At 31.9% G+C, this 20,808-nt stretch overlaps 1 protein-coding gene across 1 annotated transcript in view; it reads left to right on the top strand.

Moving 5' to 3' along the window:
• LOC118188511 (uncharacterized) overlaps positions 1–20,808 on the top strand; it is a 68,421-nt gene that overhangs the window by 22,973 nt on the left and 24,640 nt on the right. The window contains exon 2 of the mRNA XM_035358945.2: positions 20,033–20,159. Coding sequence (XP_035214836.1) covers positions 20,033–20,159 — 127 coding nt within the window. The remainder of the gene's footprint in view (positions 1–20,032; positions 20,160–20,808) is intronic.

Genomic DNA, 20,808 nt, shown 5'->3' with positions numbered 1-20,808 from the left:
TACACCGCCTTTCGAAAAAAATGTGCTTCTAGAATGACTGAAGAAAAATGTTTCATTTATTATTATTGTATTATACTGCGTCACGGAACTATTATTTTCTTTAAAATTAATGTCGCTAGCAGTGCTGTTTCGAGAAAAAAATGTTATAACATGAGATATAAAGATAATTTTCATTAGTTCGTTTTTATCGTGGCTTTCTTTCATATTTTCGTAATTCTGATTTACTTTCAATGTAACTCTCTTTTTCTATTCAGTTAGAGAAAAATAGTCATAGAAATTTTACGTTAAAATAGATAAGTTTCATGCAGTATTTTTATTTATTTAAGTGATTAGATTATTAACCAGACAATTTAGATGCATCATAAAAGAAAGAAAAAAATGCGAGTTTTAATCTTGCCATTTCTCAACATTGAATCTGTATTTAAGAAAAATGGGACATAGTGTGTTATGCTGTATTACCAGCAATTTTATAAAATTATTCATTCATTTATTATTATTTAAACATTTTCATCTAATTTTGCTTTCTTTGGTATATTGGCGACTGTAGGTGAAACAAGAAAATTATTATGATTATGATTTTAATTGTTATGATTTATCTTATTATTATGATTTATTTTATTACTTTGATTTTATTATTATCATTACTATTATTATTATTATTATTTTCACCTTTATGAATGAACTTTTATTTCGTAATTGTACTATAAATTAAAAACTGAGTTATCCTATCCGCAGTTAAGGATTACTACGTAAACGGAAAGTATAATCACCCGCTTATAATAACTTACACACCACGCCTACGATACTTCATATATTAAAGAAGCAAAATTGAGCTATTCATTGAAAAATGTGTTAATATTTCATATACTTGTTTTTAATTTTTTTCCGGGGGCAAAAATGTAGGCATTATTTGGGTCAATTTTTCATTATGCTTGGTTTTGCAATTAAATCAGTCTTTAATAGCGGTACTGTAGTTTGAATCTTGATTTTGTGTTTTGCAGAGTTTATCATTTGCCTGCTCAGACTATCTCAAACACATTTTCGGTTAGAATCTTGAAAACTTAAATTGAGCTCCTCGTGATGTTTTATTTGCATATTTGCATAATGTCATATATTGGCAACAATAGATGGACGTTAGGCCAGTTGTACCTAAATTATGCATGAATACGGTAATCGGCATGTTAACAGTTTGAACTATAACTCGTAATACTCTGTATTATAGATTCACTGATGAAAATTTAGCTTCCAAAATTTCAGTCATCCATAATCTAGTACAGGAAAGGACGCTGTTTTATATTTTATGGGAACTGTTTAACCTATGTTCACAGGAAAAAGCTTTATGAACAACTTAGGAGCTAAATCATACCATTGTTCCGAATTTGACCTGAAAAGGAATTATCGGTACTTAGTTATCTAAATCATTCGGCCACGATGATTTATGAATCAATGATTTAGTTATAGCCGAATAGCTTATTTAGCCATCTAAATCATTCGGCCTGCGATTTTTTAATTCCTTTGATAGCAAAGGAAGCTGTTAAAACTGTAATCACAAATTATGATCTCCTACTTATAATACCTGCGATTAAGAGAAAGAAATTATGTAAGACTTAAAATGAAACTAATTAGTAAAATAGGACGAAAATTTAATTGTTTTTCCTTGCCACATAATATTTTAAGAAACTAACCTCAAGACCACCAGTGGTCTCGTGGATAAGACTGCTAGCTACTAGTAGTGAGACATGAGTTCGAATTCGGGCGATCGGATTGGCGGGTTTTGTGATTTTTTCCTTATGTGTAAGATGAGTACGAGTTAGTTTCCCTTAGAGTCTTCCACGAAAATATACCTTTAGCACATAGCCTTCGCGTGCTTTACGTTAATATTAACTTATTCAACTGAAACTGAAACTGGAGATTATTTTCAATATCTGGAAGGGATTTGAAAAAAATGGCTAAAACGTAAAAAGGTTACAGTTACTTTTAGGAAGGACACTGATAGTTTGGAAGGTTACTGTCATTATATCTGCGATATGATTGGTTATAGTTTTGTGAAACCAGGTTTCGTTTCATTAAAAATATCGAAGTTCAAATAAATTTGATTCCATTCAATTTAAATAAATTTGATTCCATTCAATTTAAATAAATTTGATTCCATTCAATTTAAATAAATTTGATTCCATTCAATTTAAATAAATTTGATTCCATTCAATTTAAATAAATTTGATTCCATTTAATTTAAATAAATTTGATTCCAGTTATGTAATTAACACTGCCGTTAACTAAATATTTTAATTTAAAACTACATTAGCTATATTTTTACAATTTGTCATGCTTAAAAATCAAAAAGTTTTAAGTCTATTTTCATATTATCATGTGCGATCTTGTAAACATTGTATCAATGTGAATTCATAAACATTCCTGCAGAAATTTTTAAGTAGTACGTTTCTTTCAGAAATAGTTTATTATATATCACTTTAATTCCTTTCAGATCTATTGTATGAAATTTACTGCATAGCAGTATATTGAAGCTATTTAGCTACTATCAGCTGTATATATTTTAGATATCAATGTCTAAATTACGAAAAGTAATTTTAAATTTACTCTCGGAGTTAATAATAAACTGCACTAATTTAAATTCATAAAAAAGGCAAAGTTGTGCAATAAGGTGGTTCACGAATTTTAAAGACTTCATTGAAAATCGTTATTTACCAGCTGGCAATATTCAACATTTTCTTGGCATTAATTTCAGTGTTGAGAAAAATTATTATTATTTTTTTATCAGACATGGTTGAATTTTGCCAATTAGTAAAGTTGGCCTACATCTTTTACAGAGGTTAAAAATGTTATCACTATCCAGTTAAAATTTCATATATTGTTCATATCCTATCTTTTTCATTTTTGTAAAACAATGTGATTACTCTGTAGTACATACTTTTTTGCAATACTCAGTTGGTTAACTTTCCTTATCTCCACGCATCATTTGTTGTATCCCTTAAGTCAAAGAAAAAAGTTACAGCCTTTTGACATAATTCGATCGTTGTTACCCGGGCATTGCTGCAACATTCATCTGACATTTATTATTGAATGGAAGAATAATAACGCAATTTGCAAATTTGAGAGTATAAGAGAAGGAAATCGAGTTGCTTGTATCTCATTTTTTTCTTCTCGAAAACGGCGCCGACTTTTGTGGAGTACTATAATAAAAAAAAAAAAAATGTGTGGCGAAAATTGAGCATGGTATGCAATACATTTTCCAAGTGCTGGGAAAATAATTATCTTACTAGCTTCAAGAAAAATAGTTATTTTATAGGATTAAGTTTAGAAAATATTATACATGACCACCACAAACATATTGAGCAACATTGTTTCATGTTATTTATTATTTTTTCATTGATTTGTTGCAATTGTTCACTTTTATGAAACTTTTACAAAGCATTAAGTATGTAAAATAAGATCAGTGTCAGATATAGGATTGAAAATAATAAATAAAAAAGAAATATTACAAAATGTTAAATTCTGAAAGGATGAATTAAACAAATACAAAATGATTCTATTAAACATATTGTATATTAATCATGATTCGTGCACGAAGAATGTACGAGAAATTTATTAAATTAAAATTTAATTCATCAATGCAAAAGGAGCGTAATTTGTTCATTCCATTAAAAATAATTTTTAAAAAAATATTTCGGAAAACAGAAAAATGCAGCTAATCGCATTTGAAAGATATACATAATAATATCGTACTTCAGTTCTAATATTAAAATACTCACATACGAAAATGTTAAAAGACTTACTATCACATTAGATACTACTAAATTAGTCAGTAGAAAGTTTTTAATAGTTTCTCTCTCAAATATGATATAAATCTTATATATTAATAATATATGAAGTTTATTTCATGTTAATATTTATTTCAATAATTGTGTGGTGTGCATTTTCGTGTACCAAAATTCTTTTCCATTATCTTTTGACTTAAGTGTGAAAATATTTCTCTTCGACTTACAGATCAATTAAAATTATATCTTCTGCATGATCTGTTCGAAACGAATGCCCCTTGTCGAAACATTAAGTCAAATGTTCCTTATTAGGACTTTCAGAAAACTCTTTATTTACGTAGATATGGCTTACAGAGTGTCACTTGTTTTGCCGACATAAACCAAGTCAAGACTACAGGCACAACTAAGCGACTTACGGCTATGTCTAGATAAGCAAACGTAACGTGTAAAGGACCCTTTTATTGAGAACTCAAATAAGTTGAACAGAAGGCATTTCTGGTGCTTACAAACTCAACCAGCATTTATGGCTAGAAATCAAAAGTAAGGAATTCAAATTTAAACTAAATCTAAATCTTAAATTAGACAAATGCTATACAGAAGTATTTAACACGCAAGTTGGCTATAACCTACACCAGCGTAACTGCACTATTTGAAAGATTAAAGCAACGCCGTAAACAGGAATGCTATCGTAGAATATCAACTAGTAACGCTGCCTTCAACAGGCGGAACACGCTATGACTAAAGCACCCTCAAACCCTGACTTAAATACGCTCGAGCTAAAATTTGAATTCTGGCAGGAAAACGGAAAAGAAGAAGTGACAGTAAAGTTTTGGAACATTAAATAACCGGTTAATTAAAATAAATACTTTAAAGTTAATGTGAAACAGGCCGGAGTGTGCTTCAATTTTATCTGATAAAAACTGATATTTGAAATTACTATTACGGAAAAAGTAATCTAAGAGCATAAAAATATAATAATTTCTATTTTATAAGATTTCCTATGCATCTCTAAATTATAAACCATCACCGAAATATAACCATGCAAGATATATCAATTTTCGTCACATAACTTGAGTTTAGAATTTAGGCAGCATGTTAAATAAGTCCTAAATTCCATGCAGCTTCCCTTTCTTAAAACTTTAATGTGCTATGAACGGCAAACTTTTAGTTATTAAAAGTATCTACTGCTTTTTACCATAATTGTCAAGTTTTCATCCTGAGCGCCCAATTCACAAAATCAAGATTAGCAAAACGCCTACATTTATTATTTCTTTTACTGCTGTTGTTTAAGAAAATCCTGTTCTGTCAAATATCTGCCATCAAAAGCTTTTCTCTAACGAAACTTCCACAGTTAGACATGTGATCCATCGCAAAATGCATATGATTAATTTCAAATACCTGATTAATAATAGGTAGAAAACTGGAATCAGATAGCTGCGTGCAATCAAAATTTATTTGAGAGATAAACTGTGAGGAAAAAAAGGCTGGAATTATAGAAAATCGTGAGATAGATATTGGGTCACGGGCTGGTGACCTTTCAAAAAAGAAAGAAAAGTGTGTGTATGAAGTGTCGTATTTCGCTCAAGAAAGCAAAAGCCATAAACGTGTCATTGCTTTGCAGTGTATTAACTTTACAGATTGTTAACAAGATTGATAGTGCAATAGCAGCATAGGTTTCTTTTATTGTTGCCGGCATACAAAATTTAAGACCATATAATTTGCTAACCCATTTTTTGAAACGAAATGCAACATTTAATTAAATTTGTTTTTGTATTAAATAAATAAAAAAAAAAACGTTTTCTTCCTTCTCAAGCTTCTCCTAAACCAATACTTGGGTAATAATTGACTGAATGTGGAAAGAATTGAGTAAAGAAAACCAGACGCCCTTATTAGGTCGTAGAAGTTCCCCATGTCTTACCAGTTTCAGGAATTTAAACATTTCTTACTGAGGAAAGTGTAAAGAAAGAAAAATATAAAGATTCTAACATAACACTTGTAATAAGCATGATGCCTCTTACGATGTTAACTAATTACTATCAGGGTTAATTAAAACACTTAATACACGGACTTGGTGATCAAGGACAAAATGTTTGGATCATATACCTTTAAACTCATATCAATAACTAATAATGATAATTATAATTGAGTAAACAATACATTAAACATGCGAAAACGAAAGAAATGGTCACCATTGCCAAGCAGTAAAATGCGAGAAATTAGAGTGAGGTAGCATTTGGAACTTTTTCCATTGCATAAATTTTATCATGGCTTAACTTGCAATGCGAGACAGAAATGTAAAAGTATTCTTCGCCATTAATTTGGGTGTTTAGAAGCATATAAATGAGAGCCGAGGCATTGCAGTTAATTAATTAGCTGAAATGAGCTTGCCTAGTATTTACGCTAATTATGAGTTGAGGTAATGAGGGAAAAGCATCTGATTAATGCGCGCTTTGAAAGTAACGAATAGATATTAGAATCTTTGTTCTTCTTGGACGCATCAGGTAAGACAGTGTTGTAAATTGACAAATCATGCAACACGAAGACAGATCGATATTGAATAAGTAAACAACACAGAAATTCGCTATCTAATACTTCCGATTTAAGGGAATAAACCACCTGAATTTTTGATAAAATTCTTAAAAGCTCAGTTTCTCAAATTCTGTGCAAAACGTTTATGTATTGTTATATACTTGGTAAATTTTACATTATAACTGAATTGGAACACATTTTAGAAATGTTTTGTGAATGTCAGAAAGCACTTAAATGGTTGTTAAAATGCATTTTCGTCAGATTTGTATTTTGCCTTGATTAGTCGTAATCAAAGCGAAGTACATGTAAAAGCTCGTTCTTTTTTTGTGTTTAAAACTGCGACGTTTTTAATGTTGCATGGAATGAGAAATAATCATGCAGTAAATGATGGAAAGAAAAAGGCATATGAACTTTGAAATGAGATGGCATGCCTTCTTCAGACCTATTTCGTCAACTTGTCACGTCGCCACGTTTTGACCGGCTTAAGGTAAGTCGATGTTATCAGTCAGTTTATTGTGCAATACTGTGTCATGTATAGACTATTGCCAAAGAAAATGGTTGATGTCCAAATGACATGAATCTAGACGTAGGAGAATTACATCCGCAGCCGATGATTACTGTGTCAAAATGCAGAACATCGTGAAGTTATAGATAGCGAGACAGCTGGCTTCGGAACTTTCTGCTCCCACAGGAAGATTAGGATCTTAACAACTTCCAAGGCTTCACGGGTGCATATTTTACGTAAGAAAATCATTCTTGTGAGCTTCTTTGTCTCGCCTGTGCCCGGGAGTATAGTAATATTACGACTCGGTCTGTTATTTGACAAGACGTATTATCAATTATACGGACTCGATATTTTCTTCCATACTAGACGACTTTTTGACCCCCCCCCGTTCTCTTTTTCTATAACTCTACAATTTCAATTTTGATGTTAAATTTGGCAGAAGTTAAGATTTTCCATTCAATTCAGTCATGACCAAACTGGAAAAATGTGATGTACTTGCCGATACCCTGAACTACAGACTAATATTGTTAAATCTACATAAAAGAGAAATACGGCAGTGTAAGATGTGAAATTAAGCCAAAATGAAATCCCTTATGAAGTACATTTTAAACAAAATTCCATCGATTTCAGGATCGTCGAGTTGACACATATTCCGCTTCCTCGAGGAGGAGGAGGCAATTTTTTACTCCCTGGAGTAAAATGACCTATGTCAGTTCTTTCTCAAAATCCGCAGAGGTGTTTATATATATATATATATATATATATATATATATATATATGTGTGTGTGTGTGTGTGTGTGTGTGTGTGATGTACCAGCTTTTGTTCGGAATAAATAGATTGGTGAAGAAATATAGATGTAGTCGTAGCTTAAATTATCAGACAATAAGTTTAAAAAACAGGATCCATTTATTATTGGTCAGGAGAAATAGCAGTTACAAAAATCATATTTCCGGAGTAAATGGAAAAGAATTACTAATAACGTTTTGTATGAAGTTTACTGCATCGTTACATTAAAGAAAAGACCCCGATATTCCTTTGCGAGTCCTTTTATAGCCTCTGGAAAGGCAGAGCTTCAAAGAAATGATGTCAGCCTCGTCAGCCATTCCAGTTCGCTTTAAATATCTCCAGAACATTCTATAACTGTACGTGTAGAAAAGGCGGGAAAAACAACTTGACTACGGGGCTGTGGATTTAATTCCACGTACTTTCAAATAAGAGACCGTCGCCATTAAAAATGAAAAAAACATACAGTTAGAATTTGTATTCTTGACTATGGAATTTTATTATTACATATATATATACCAATTAATCAGTGGATTTGTGAGCATATTGAGTTTTCTGTCTTTTGGTATCAGCTTATCAGTCGCGTCTACCTTGCTGTTCTTCTTCCCAGTATGCTTCCATGGTTCTAAACGTTTTTTCAAGTTTGGATTTTAGTTGAGTGGAAGGCCATGGATTTTCAATTCTGCTACCGTTAAATGTCTTTTGCTAGTTGGTCTGCACTTTCGTTTCCTAGCTGACCACCGTGTGCTGTGATATATGCTATTACAAATCTGGTAATACTGGAGTTTGAAGAAATGTTTTGCATTAATCTGATGATGGGAGATTTATGTTGGGGGTTTGCGATAAATTACCGACTGCGGGTGTGTTAGAATCGTTATTTCTCTGAGAATGGATTTTTAGGCCGTATTTTATTCCTTTCTGTATTGTCAGAAAATCCGCGTCGAAAATGATATTTTTTTATTAATATAGTATTTTCCATCTGCTATTTTATTTTTTGGGGGACCTAGGCACACACAGGTACATCGGCGCCTGACTCGTCTTTAAGATCCGTGTGTGATGGACAGGCTACGTAGTTTGGGCTCTACGTGGTTGTTCATGTCTATTATTAAACTGAAAAACTTGCTGGTTGCCTGCTAGTGTGAGATTCCTTTTCTTCGTATTTCTCTGGAAGCAGCGTCTCATTGACTAATATTACGCTCTATTTCTGCATTATATGCCTCTTTATTTACGTTGAGGAACAAGGGGGAGATATCAGTTCTTGCATATATAATGCAGCGTTTTATGTTGTCTTGTAACAGCGTGAAATGTTCATCAGAAGTGGTCTTTGTATTGTGTGAAGTATTTTAGATTTCCAGCGTTTAGAGGGGTGCACAGATTGTATCTCCGTACGTTATCATTTTTTCGATAGCTGACGTGAATAGGAGCTTTCGGATTTAAGAGCTAACTCTCCACCTTTAACCTTGTAATATACGGAAGGCTTTTGCCATTTGCTGTGTTGAATATCGTGTCGAAGATCTGCAGAGTTTCATTTGCATTTTGTCTGAGAAGTTCGACTGTCAGACCTCTGACGATGAAAGCTGCGTCGTCGGCGAATGCAATAATTTTTGTTTGAGCTGGCCATTCATGCTTTGGGATTTTATTGAATACAAGGTTCCGGAAGTTGGCACTGAAACACGATCACTGAGCATGATCTCTGACCATGAAACATGATCCTCTTTCTGGTATTCCTTTGATAATTTTTTTTGTTGCGCGTGATAAGGCTTTTTCTGTTCTGGAAATAGTTTACCATGATGTTTGAAGGCAGTTTGACTCTTTGAGCGCCTGCAGCACCGCTGGCCACCAAAGAGAGTCGAAACCTTTGCTGACATTCCACGCATGAAACTTCTCAGTAGTAGTTTTCTGTTTTGGTTTCATTCATTTTTCTGGATGGCTTCGTTTATTACGTGTAGAGTCGATCTGTTCGGAGTGATCTGTACTGATTTGAGCTAATTATTTAGTTTTCGTAAAAGTGATGGCGAAGGTATCCGGCAAAGATTCCGTTTGAATACTTTCCCCTGTGCCGTTAAGAGATTAATGGGGCAGCAGGATCCGAAATCTTTTGGGTCTTGTCCTTGCTTATAAAATAATATAATTTGCCCGATCTTGAAAGAGTCCGGGGAAATTTTGAGTGCGAGGCATTTGTTGAGAAGAAATATTATTATACCTAGAAAGTTTTTATGAATTTCTTGGACGATTTTGTTGCAAATTCTATCTAGTACTGAAGTTTTGTCTTTGGGAAGTTTGTGAATTATTTGTTTTATCTCTGCTTTTGTAAATTTGGTATCATCATTTGGTTAGGAGGGAAAAAATTGAGTCTTGCCGCTTTTCCTTCTTCCGTGTCTTCGTTCGGCAGGTCTTTGATGAAGATTGCATCCAGAATTCTATTTAGAGCGCAATCTGTGATGCTAGAGTCGTTGGGCGTTGACAGTTGATTTGGGGCTGTGAGCTGAATCTGGCAAAGTCTGAAAATCTTGTTGGCGCAGATTTTGTATAATGGACGATATGTTTTGCTTTTTCCCTTGCAATACTTTTTCCATCAGTTTACCTGAAGGATTTGTTTCTTGTAGCGGGCCCACTGGAGTTTGTGTGCCATTAAGGCATTTACTTACAGAAATAGTCGAATTCTAAAGTTAAGCTAAACCTAGAAATCAAAGACTACACAATTTATTTTAACTCTAAGTTGGTTCAGAGCTCGTAACCGGCGTAACAACTAAATCACAGCAGCAATAACGGAAAATCCAAGAATCAAAATCTTCTCAGAGATAGCGAAACCTAGTAGCGTGGCCTCGAGAGGCAGAAACACGCTATCTTTTACGAGTTAAAACCCAACTTCTTTTGCAAACCAAAACAAAAACTCTAACTGATTTACATTTCTAGTGAGGAAACGGAAAAAGAGAAGTTACAGCAAAGATTTAAATCATAATAACTGGTTAATTTAAATAATAATAACAGTACAGCTTTACGTATGACACTCTTTTTTATTTTATCTCATACGTAAAAGCTTAATTAAAAACTGATAATGGGCTGTTTAGTAGTAATAAATTGTTTCACAGAAAACAAATGCCTTTATTTTTTCTAGAATATATCTTAAATGTATTTTCAAAACAGAATGACCATATGTAATGTTAAATGACCTGAACCAATACCAGTTCTGGGAAGCAGATTTTATTTCATTATGAGCTATAACCAATAGATAATTTCTGCAGTAAAAAGATAGCACGAAAAAAATTACATTTCATGTATTGACTAGTTAGTTAAGAAACCTTAACTGCCTTGAAATAAATATTTATTCTTTCACCCATTTCCCGCAGTAAATGCAATTTCCTTCGTATTAAAAGCTGCTTAAGCGCGTTTACTATTTTTATGTTTATTTGTTAATTTTTTTAATATACTTTTTTAAATCTGATTTCGTGCATGATGTTTTCTCTTACAATATGCATAAAGCAACACACCCAAAGTGTATGTTATAGTATCACCATATTTCATATCAGCTTCATAAGATCTAAATGTTACTGGATGTTTGAAATACGATCGGTAATCTGAGAGTCTAATTAATTCTCAAAAGTCACAATCGCAAGCACAATACATCATGAACAGTTAGCCTTGACCGGATTTATCTTCCCTATGGCTATTACATGTAAAAAGCATTTCACCGCCTATATTCTTCAACTACTGTTTCTCAATGAAGGTGACTCGGCTGATATCACGCAATGAGGTAGATTTTTCCTTTTTCGAAATGGCGTATCTTTTCTTTAATTATGCATATAAGTGCACCGTATTGTTTCACAAAAAGTTCGTGAAGAAAAGCGCAAATATTATGATATTTTTATATATTTCAACAAATGCAATTACTTTTTTTAAGGGGGCGGTGCTGAAGCGTGGAAGGTTTTATCATTTAAATGTAACAAGATCTTAAAAAAAATCAGCATTCTCAAATAATTTTTAAATTTAGAGAAATTCAACCTTAGATGCAGAGAGTTTTTCCACAGAATCAAAATCTAACCTAAGATGAATAGAGATTTTCTGTAAGATCAACACTGAGCTTTGTCTAAATTTAAATTTAGAACTGATGAGCGTACTTTCCACGTATTCTTAAATACCTATGCATCTCAATATAATTAACCTTTTCCCCCTACTTTGTTTTTAGCGTTTGAAGCCTTTCTAATTACAAGTAAGTTATTAATTACGATAAATCAAATTAACGATATACAGAAAAATAATAAATGGAATATTATATGAATTAAGTGCAAAATAAAACAAATGAAAAATGAGTAAATTAATAATAAAATGCAAATAAAATATTTTTAATTTAAACAAAATAAGAAAACAGATGAAAGGGAAGTAAAGTAGTAAAAAGTCATGGCACCGATATTAAAATAAAGGCAAGTATTTTGAACGATTATTTTTCAAAATCAGAAAATTTGCATCTTTATTTTGGCTTCTAATCCGAGTAAAGCCTTCTTGAACAGATGGATACAACTCATAAAAATTCCTCTTCCTGACAGGATTCCATTTCGATATGGGGTTTTTCCTTTTCAGCTGCTCAAGTTTTCTCCGGCATTTTGCTCTTCCCTGAGAAAGTGAGGCATATGTTCAAAACACTTCTCATCAATATCAGTTTTATTAACTTCTTAAAAGAAAAATGTTGCATTTGTAACATATTTTCACTCATTTGTAACGAATGAGTTTAAGTCCTGACTTTTGCAGAACTGCGATCGAAATCAGTTTTATTTTTAATTGTGAAGAACATATTATTCCCTTTCACCACATGGATATTTTAAACACTTCGCTTCTTTTGGAAAATATTAATGCAGGTAGTAGCTATTTATAGCCAGTTTTACCTAGAAAAAGCAGTATATTAGCAAAGATAAATTTTATTGATTATTGCTAATTTAATATGATCCTGAAACTTAGATTTTATGAAACTGCATTTAAACTACCTATAGAACACAGCGTTGAGCATGTGAAAATGGATAGATAGTGAAAATGGATAGATTTTATGAAACTGCATTTAAACTACCTATAGAACACAGCGTTGAGCATGTGAAAATGGATAGATAGTGTTTTATCCAACAGTCATAAAGGAATAATGTTATATTTCATTATTAATAGCCTTGTTGTTTCAACAAGTTGTGACAAATTCATCACCTTGAATACGTATTTTAGGATTGATTTTTTTGTTGATTCACGATCTGTTCAGCATTTCATTCAGTTTCCCGTCCCGAAGGTGACTGACAATCGCTTATTCATTTTCCAAAAAGCATTTCTAATTTGTAGATACAACAAATCATCGTGGAGGAAAGGAATGTCGTTGCTTTGCGTTCTCGCTGCATACTAAACAAAACAGTTAACTGAATCTAGGAAAACAAAGCATGTCTGGTCACTTAGTATATCTGTTCAGAAGATCTGGTGACAAGTCGAGCATTGCTTGTCGTTATATTCAAGCTGGTCGAACAAGTTTAAGGGACAAGACGTGCCTTACTCCCAGTATGACGAAATAATTTTGAATGGAATCCACCGAATCATAAAGACCTTCATCATACGGAACAGGATATGTAATCTCCCACCATTTTGTCCTTTTTTTGGAGTCACTTGAAGCAAGTAATATGTAGTAGTTATATTCACAGTTATTTTATTCTGTGTAAACAATAATGTGATTTTTCGAAATCATTCCTAATGAATTTGAGTATATGATCTAGATGTTCAAATGAATAAATTTCTCCACATGTTATTGCATACACATTACACAATAATTAGTTACTTAGCAATAAATTGTTTCATAGAAAATTTTAATTATGTGACTGTATAAATCTGTGCTTTCGCAAGGGTAAAATTTTACTCTCTAAAGCACTTTGAAGGAAAAATACGACCGTATGACAATGAGACCGTATGACACATATGAGGGCGAGATTAACTTCATAGTGTTAATCTCGCCCTCAGAAGTTCGTAGTGCTAATCTTAGTACGCAAATTTGTGTTGGTGAATAAGTATGTTCGAGATTGGATTATTTTATTCAGACTATATTCACGTAGACTGCCTGCCTAAGTTTCCTCCCAATTTTCAGTGCATCTTCCGGGGATAAAGAAGTTTGGGAAATCGCCAGTGTGGCTGGAATTAAATGTTTTAGTTATGTGATTAATTACTGAAATTTTTTGTCAAGCAACAAGCGTATAAGTGGTACATTTTGTATTATATTTATGGTGCTTATTTTATCGTAGATTAAAAGATTGTAATGTATTTTTAAATTCCTCCCCTTATTAAAAAATCGCATTGTAACTGAATGGTAAATATTATGCCGTAACATGTGTAAACATTTGTAGGTCTGAAGTTGCTTAGGAAAATCGCAAACATTCATTTCCAGGTTGGAAAGTATCCATAGGTTTAGAATATATTTTTCGAATTTTTCATTTTCTAAATTACAAAATTTTTCTACTCAAAATTTTCTTTTCTTTTTTTTTTTTTGCAAACTCTACTTTTCAATGCAGAAAAGTCACTTTTCCCCATCTTTTCTTTTAAAGTGTTATTATTATTATTAAACTTATTGTTGCCTTTAAGGAGTAATGAGTTTTAATTGATATTAGATAAATCCTCTGACATGCAAGATCATATATATATATATATATATAATTTATCAAGTAAAGCAGTAATTATAATTTTTAAAAAACCAATATACATATATATATAGGGCCTACAACCTTTTCTTTTTTTTTTTTTTTTTTTTTTAACTTTTTAAAAAAGTATATATACATGCATTTTGAATAATGTCCAAGAAATTAAGACAATGTATTAAAAGTACCTATATCCAGTTATTAAGTACCAGAGTCATTTTGGCATTAAAGTCAAGAAAATACCTTTCTCATGGCAGTTGTGGAAAATTTGGGCTTTCTTAGCTAAGCCCCGCGCTGGTCAAACATTACTTCATTTTCATATGCATATTTACTTTTATGCAATTTTTTTCTTACCTCACTAATTATTTTCATACTTATTCTTACTCATCTATGAAACTACGTTTATGACACATTAAGCAATAATTCTCCGAAGCTTAAGGCAAGAACCCTCATGAATAATTAATAAGCGTCTAGGTGCAAGAGGCTGCTTCATCCAGTCCGCTTTGGAAAAAAACATCATCTATTTCTTCTAACCTTTAGAAATTTTAAAACATTTACGTATCATAATCAGAAGATATAAAATTTTTATGTAATATATTTATGTTATTAAGTTCTTTAAAATGAAACTCAGAGAAAAAGTAACAAACGAAAAAGGAGAGGAATGAAAAGAAAGGAATTAGATTAATGCCAAGATCAGTGAGTTATTCAGTTTGAGAACTCCTGAATTCAAATCCGGGTTGCATAAAAATTTTAAAACCCTAGTTTGCAAAACTTTTTAACACCCTAGGAGAATTATATAAGCATTATATAATTTTTCTATGATTTATCTTTGCAAGGAAACAGTATTATCTATTATATATGCAATATGAAAATATTAAACATTAAAAATCAATCAGAAGTGTTAAATATGGTTTTGCCTGAAATTCTAGATTCCTAAAGTCTGAAAGAATAATTCAAGCATAATAAAAAATGAGGGAAAAGAAGAAATATTGTAAAGACAAGAGGATATTTTTCGGAGCCGGGAAACGTAAGAAATAAATTGCGCCCTCATTGGTGTTCGAACCGCGGATCTTCAGGTTACTAACTAGATATACTATGATTTACACCACGAAAGCACGCGCGGGACTGTGCGAACATTCCTTGTATTCTTCCTGACTTGAAGGGTAAGTAGGGAGAGGAATGAGAACCAGTCGAACAAATACAAGTGGTGATGAATTATCATCCACCCTATTTTAGTTTGGGTACCAATATAAAAATTTTAGTCCGCCCACCTTTCTCCCAAGGAAATGTAAAAGTATGGAAAATTAGCTATGCCACTGCAACCATGGATCTGTCAGTAATAGCTGGATACTATTTATGTTACGTAAGTATACACTGGGGAGTATGATAGTTTCTTATAGTTTTTATAAATTATAGCTCTTATTAGTATAAATTTTAAATATAATATTGATTACTAGAATCAGAAAAAGCGAATAAATGCTGCCCTAATTTTATTACATAAATAAAATCATATTTTAAAAGATGAATTTATAACTGCTCATGTTTATCGATCTCAAACAAATATCTAGCATCGCAATTATATCTCTAAATTGATTAAGACTGATTTGTAGTATATGAAAATTTTACTTCTATTATTTTCGATAATAAAGATAACAAGAGTAAATGTTTATTATTTTTATAGTAATTCGCAATTTGTTTTTATAAACAGTTTTATCCAGTAATATGCATAAAAGAAATAATAAAACAGCTTTCGTTAATCGGAAGTGCAACATTTACTTTTAAAAAAAACTAAGAAATGACTTAGCAGGTTAGCAAACCAATAAAGACACGCTGCAGGTCATCACGCAATTGCTGGAACTCATTTTTCCGAGTAATTACTCCTAAGCTCAGCTTCATACCGCTCTTTTGTGAGGCAAAATTGAAATATTCTTATTTAGTGTACTTTAATAAAAAGAAGTTTCGAAGTTACTAAATGGCCGTACTTTAAAAGCTCTAATGCGAATAAACTGCTCCAATTACGCTTGAAATTCGAATAAATAGGCCACAGAGACAGAAAAGCACGTTTTTTTCATAGACGCGCACTTTTCTTTGTCGGAAGCAAGGTAATTTTGTGAATTTAATTTCGAAAACAATGATGATACAGCTTAAATTATTATTCAACGCTTTTAAGAAGTTAATTTAAGTTAGAAATAGTTTCGTTGAAGATTACAAAGAAATAGTTTTGACTACGCAATGTAATTAACGTACCTAATGAATATGGACCAAGGAATTTCCTTCTCGATGAAAAGTCACTGTTTTCAACCTAGGTGGAAAATGGATTACTATTATAGCTGAATATCGCAGAGTTTGACATATAATATCTGTTGAATGTAAACTTTTGCTTTTATCCAAATATTCATGAAAGATCGAATTCCATCTTTTTAATTTGAAGCGTCCATCCACATCATCAGTTAGAAAGCATATTTTGTGATTATTAATCACATAGCCTATCACATAGTATATTATATAGAGGATTATATCGGCTGACCCATGCTAAACCGATACCAGGCAAGTCTTCTATGTGTGAAGTCTCCCATGTCCAGCTCGGTTTATCTTGGGCCACCCGATATTTTTTTAGTACCATAGTAAAACATTCAACTGGACTATTATTCAAAACCACTTTAACTATAAAGACGATTTTTATTTTCTTCTTAAGTATTCCGCCCATTTATTAGCACCCAAATATACCAAAAAAAAAAAAAGTGACCCCATTTTACAAAAGCTGAAATTATATTTATTCGAGTCCAAACAGTGAAATGCCCAGGATACCATTGTGGCTTATTTTTTTTTTTTTTTAATTCAAATGATTTTCTATTCGGTGTCAATATTTATAGTTTGTGGTATTTTACAGTATTTTTTTCTGTTGCAATAGAAATATTTTCGTTTATACAGTTTATAATAATGATTGGTATGTATTTTCAAAGGAAGTATTTCAATGGCGAAAAATTTCGGGTATCATATTTTGTAGAGTTTCCCTTATTTTGCATAACAAATCATTTTAAGTTTGATACCTTTCCTGAGCGCCTCAACTTTCCCTCGCATTTCCTCGCCAGGATGTAAATTTAAAGTTAAGTGAGTATTAAATGGGTGAATCTCTGAGTTTATTCAGAGCATGTTTTCGCTAGCCAGCGCACGTTTCGTTGCTATCTCTCTATTACGCTAGTACGACCCTTGGCCATTTCGGATAATTTTCACGCCCGTTAGGTTTTGTTGTGTCAACCTAAGTTAGCCATACTTTAGCGTGCTAATCCAGCATTATTCTAATTAGACTTTGAATTGATTTATATTCTGCATTTAAGTTTCACCGCAAGTTGACGGTGTTATTGTAAAGCACGAAGATCGTGCCTTTCTGTTATTAGTTGGACTTGATAAAAGATTATTTTCACCATTCTTCTGTGTTGGTATTTCATTCATGCCCTTGCGAAAATTCGGCAGGTTCATCGTAAGATCTTGTTTAGCTTATGGGGAATAGAAGAAACAGATCTTACAATTTAAATGAAAATATCCATTTTGTCCGTTCCCGAATCCATTTGCAGGATTTTTTTTCGTGACGTCTGTTCTAACAAACAGAATAAAGGATTTTTTTAAAACCTGTTAGTAAAATAGATTCAAAAGGGAATTTTTCGTGATATACATACATATGTATGTACCTCGCATAACTCTGAAACGATAAGCCGCAGAACATTTAAATTTTGTATAGGGAATTTCCATAACATCTAGTTATGCACCTCTATTTTTCATTGCAATCGGCAGCATATATACACTTACCCTCTTACTCGGCTTAAAAGTCCGCATCTGGCCTTTATTTTCACAGTCATTGGTCGTAGTCATATGCTGCCAACTACAGAAGCGTTTTAAATGATGAAAATTTTCATGTCTTGGCAATGTCAAAATTAAGAAGTAAAATTAATTTTCGCCAAATAGCGAAATCTAACCTTTAATGCGGTCTCCCGGTTCCTGTACTTATATTTGGGAAAGTTTTATGTTGGTTATGAAAAAATAAAAATGTAAGAAGTTTTACTGTCGTACGACAGAAACTGACAGGGATATTTATTTTTTTAATTTGCAGTTTTTTATGTCATTTTCAACTTGCCTTGAGGGATCGGTTAACTAAGTTAGAATAATTCGAGGAAATAAGTTTTAATGAAATGCAATAAAAAGTGTGTGTACTGTAATAAACTATACAAGGAAGTTATGTGGTATCCACATCAAACTTATTATTTTACTTATACCTGTTCAGATGATGAAGAATGTATACAGTACTGCTAAAGGATTTGAAAGTTCTTTACTAATAAGAATGGATTAGTTAATTACAACTAGCTACAACTGCTCGCTAAAGGTAAGGAATGCCTTCACTGAGGACTTCCGCCGTGGAAACTGGATCGTATTCAAGTTACACAAAAGAAATTATTAATCTTCCATGCAGATAATCTTTTCAGTAGCCAGAAATCAAATCCTGGGGAACTACCATACAAGTATTTCGCGCTCGGCCATTAGTAACCGTCTTGACTAATAGGAAAACTTTACAATGCCCTCGTTCCTTAGAGAATTCGTCTGAAAAGGATACGTTAAAATAAAAGATTTAAATAAAAAGTATTTTCCCCCATATAACCGCTCTCCTAATTCACGTAACTATTATTTTCATGAAATTCCAATTGCATATGCACAAAAATATACAATACTACAAAACTGTCTATTTGCTTCCAAAGTATGACATATACATAGCAGTTTAACTGACATATTTGAAGTAGAATAAATAATTATTCATAGGTTTTGAACTAAACAAGATCATTACAATCTTGTTTTAGATCATTACAATCAATCAACAATTCTAATTTCATTGTCTAACATCTTTTTGTGTTTTAACACCCAGCTAACTAAGACAATGAGAAAAGGGACTAAAGGGAAGGGCATAAAAGCAAAAATAAGTAATGTAGTATGAATTTATTAGTGCATGAAGTAGAAGATTTTAATAGATTTGGATTCCGCTTTAGAAAGACCGAGACAACGTTATCCACATCCACTGAGAAGTGAGTACCTAACAATGTACAAATGTAATTTGTGTCAAGCATGCGAATTAAATCATACCCTAAATTTGCACTTAAATGTTATAATTTTTTTAATTCATTAACCAACTTTTAACAAATGCTGCTTCTGATAACCAGGTATTTAAAACTTGTTTCATTATTTATGTAATCTTCTAAAATTTCAAAAGCTGGAAAATAAACTATGAAATTATTTAATGAAATCTTCGAAGCATCTACTTGTTCATTTTGATGCTGTTTTTACAGTTATTAAAATACATTTATTGAGTTTTATTACTGTCTTATTATAAAGTTCAGAAAATTTCAACTTTTCCTGTCTTACGTTGAGATCGAAACATATTTCAGCTGATTTCTTAGTCATTTTATCCCAAAATTGTGATTAATTGTTTCCAAAATATTATAAAATTATTCGAATGCCTTGTAGATTTTAATTCAAAATTGCATATTAAATTATTGCAACAAATCGAATGCAAATGAGAAAGAATGGTTTTTTAAAGCGACAGTAATTAAAATTTTTGTGTAGTATATAAGATGTGGCAAACTTTTCATTATACACGTGCGCATAGAAGTTAAATGAACCTAGACAGCCTACAAAAACAACTTTTTAATTACATGGTCTATTTTATTGACATTAAAAAAAGACTGATAAATGCAGCGGCAATCAATGTTATTATGGGAGGGTCATATTTTGATTTGTTTTTCCCTAGAATGGCACTGAAGAATACAATGAAGGCGTGAATCTGGTGGGTGTAATACCTGGCTCGCAAAGAGGCCATCTTGATGATGAAATAGTTCTCGTAGGTGCTCATTATGATACTGTTGCAGATTCCAACGGTAAGTAAAGCAAATAAGACAGGTCAGTAACTGACTTAATGACTTTTATTTATATGTGTCCAAGGATAGGCTAATCTAGTTTTCTTCATAAATTTTAAGATTTTTTTATTTTAGTATCTCATGAATTATTTTTCCTTTTCCCTGTTAGTTACCATAACTATATCTTTTAAACTTGCTTTCTGGAGTTGTCAAAGGAGGGATTTTTCTCTGGAAGCAATATATTTAACGGCTTATAATTTGGTTAATTGCGTTTCATAGAAAGGGATCATTCATTACGTTTCATAGATTTTTATTCTTTAATCAAATATTAAGATAAGCCAATCTTAAAAAGGCATCTCAACTAATAGAATTATAGTATATATGGCCCTGCTCTTAAGCTAAAGCTTTAAGAAATCAAAAGATAATGTTTTTAAAATGTTATTTCTGTTACCCCTATCCTCATCAATACTTTCAAGTACTGCTTCTGCTGATGGAAGGAAAATAAACGTTATCAAATGCAACGAGCATATTTAATCAATTTTATACTTACTATCAAATCGACATTTAATATTTCATTACAATCGTATCATTTCATTCCATTATCAGTTTATACAGCAATTTTCAAAGGAGACTATGTGAATAAAAATCATTAATAATTTGATTTTAATTA

The sequence above is a fragment of the Stegodyphus dumicola genome, chromosome X2 (assembly GCF_044657685.1).
Source record: "Stegodyphus dumicola isolate Sdum_Otavi_A_Nest chromosome X2, ASM4465768v1".
Classification (NCBI taxonomy): domain Eukaryota; kingdom Metazoa; phylum Arthropoda; class Arachnida; order Araneae; family Eresidae; genus Stegodyphus; species Stegodyphus dumicola.
The sequence above is the reverse complement of the archived record's forward strand: the minus strand, read 5'-3'. Positions and strand labels throughout refer to the sequence as shown.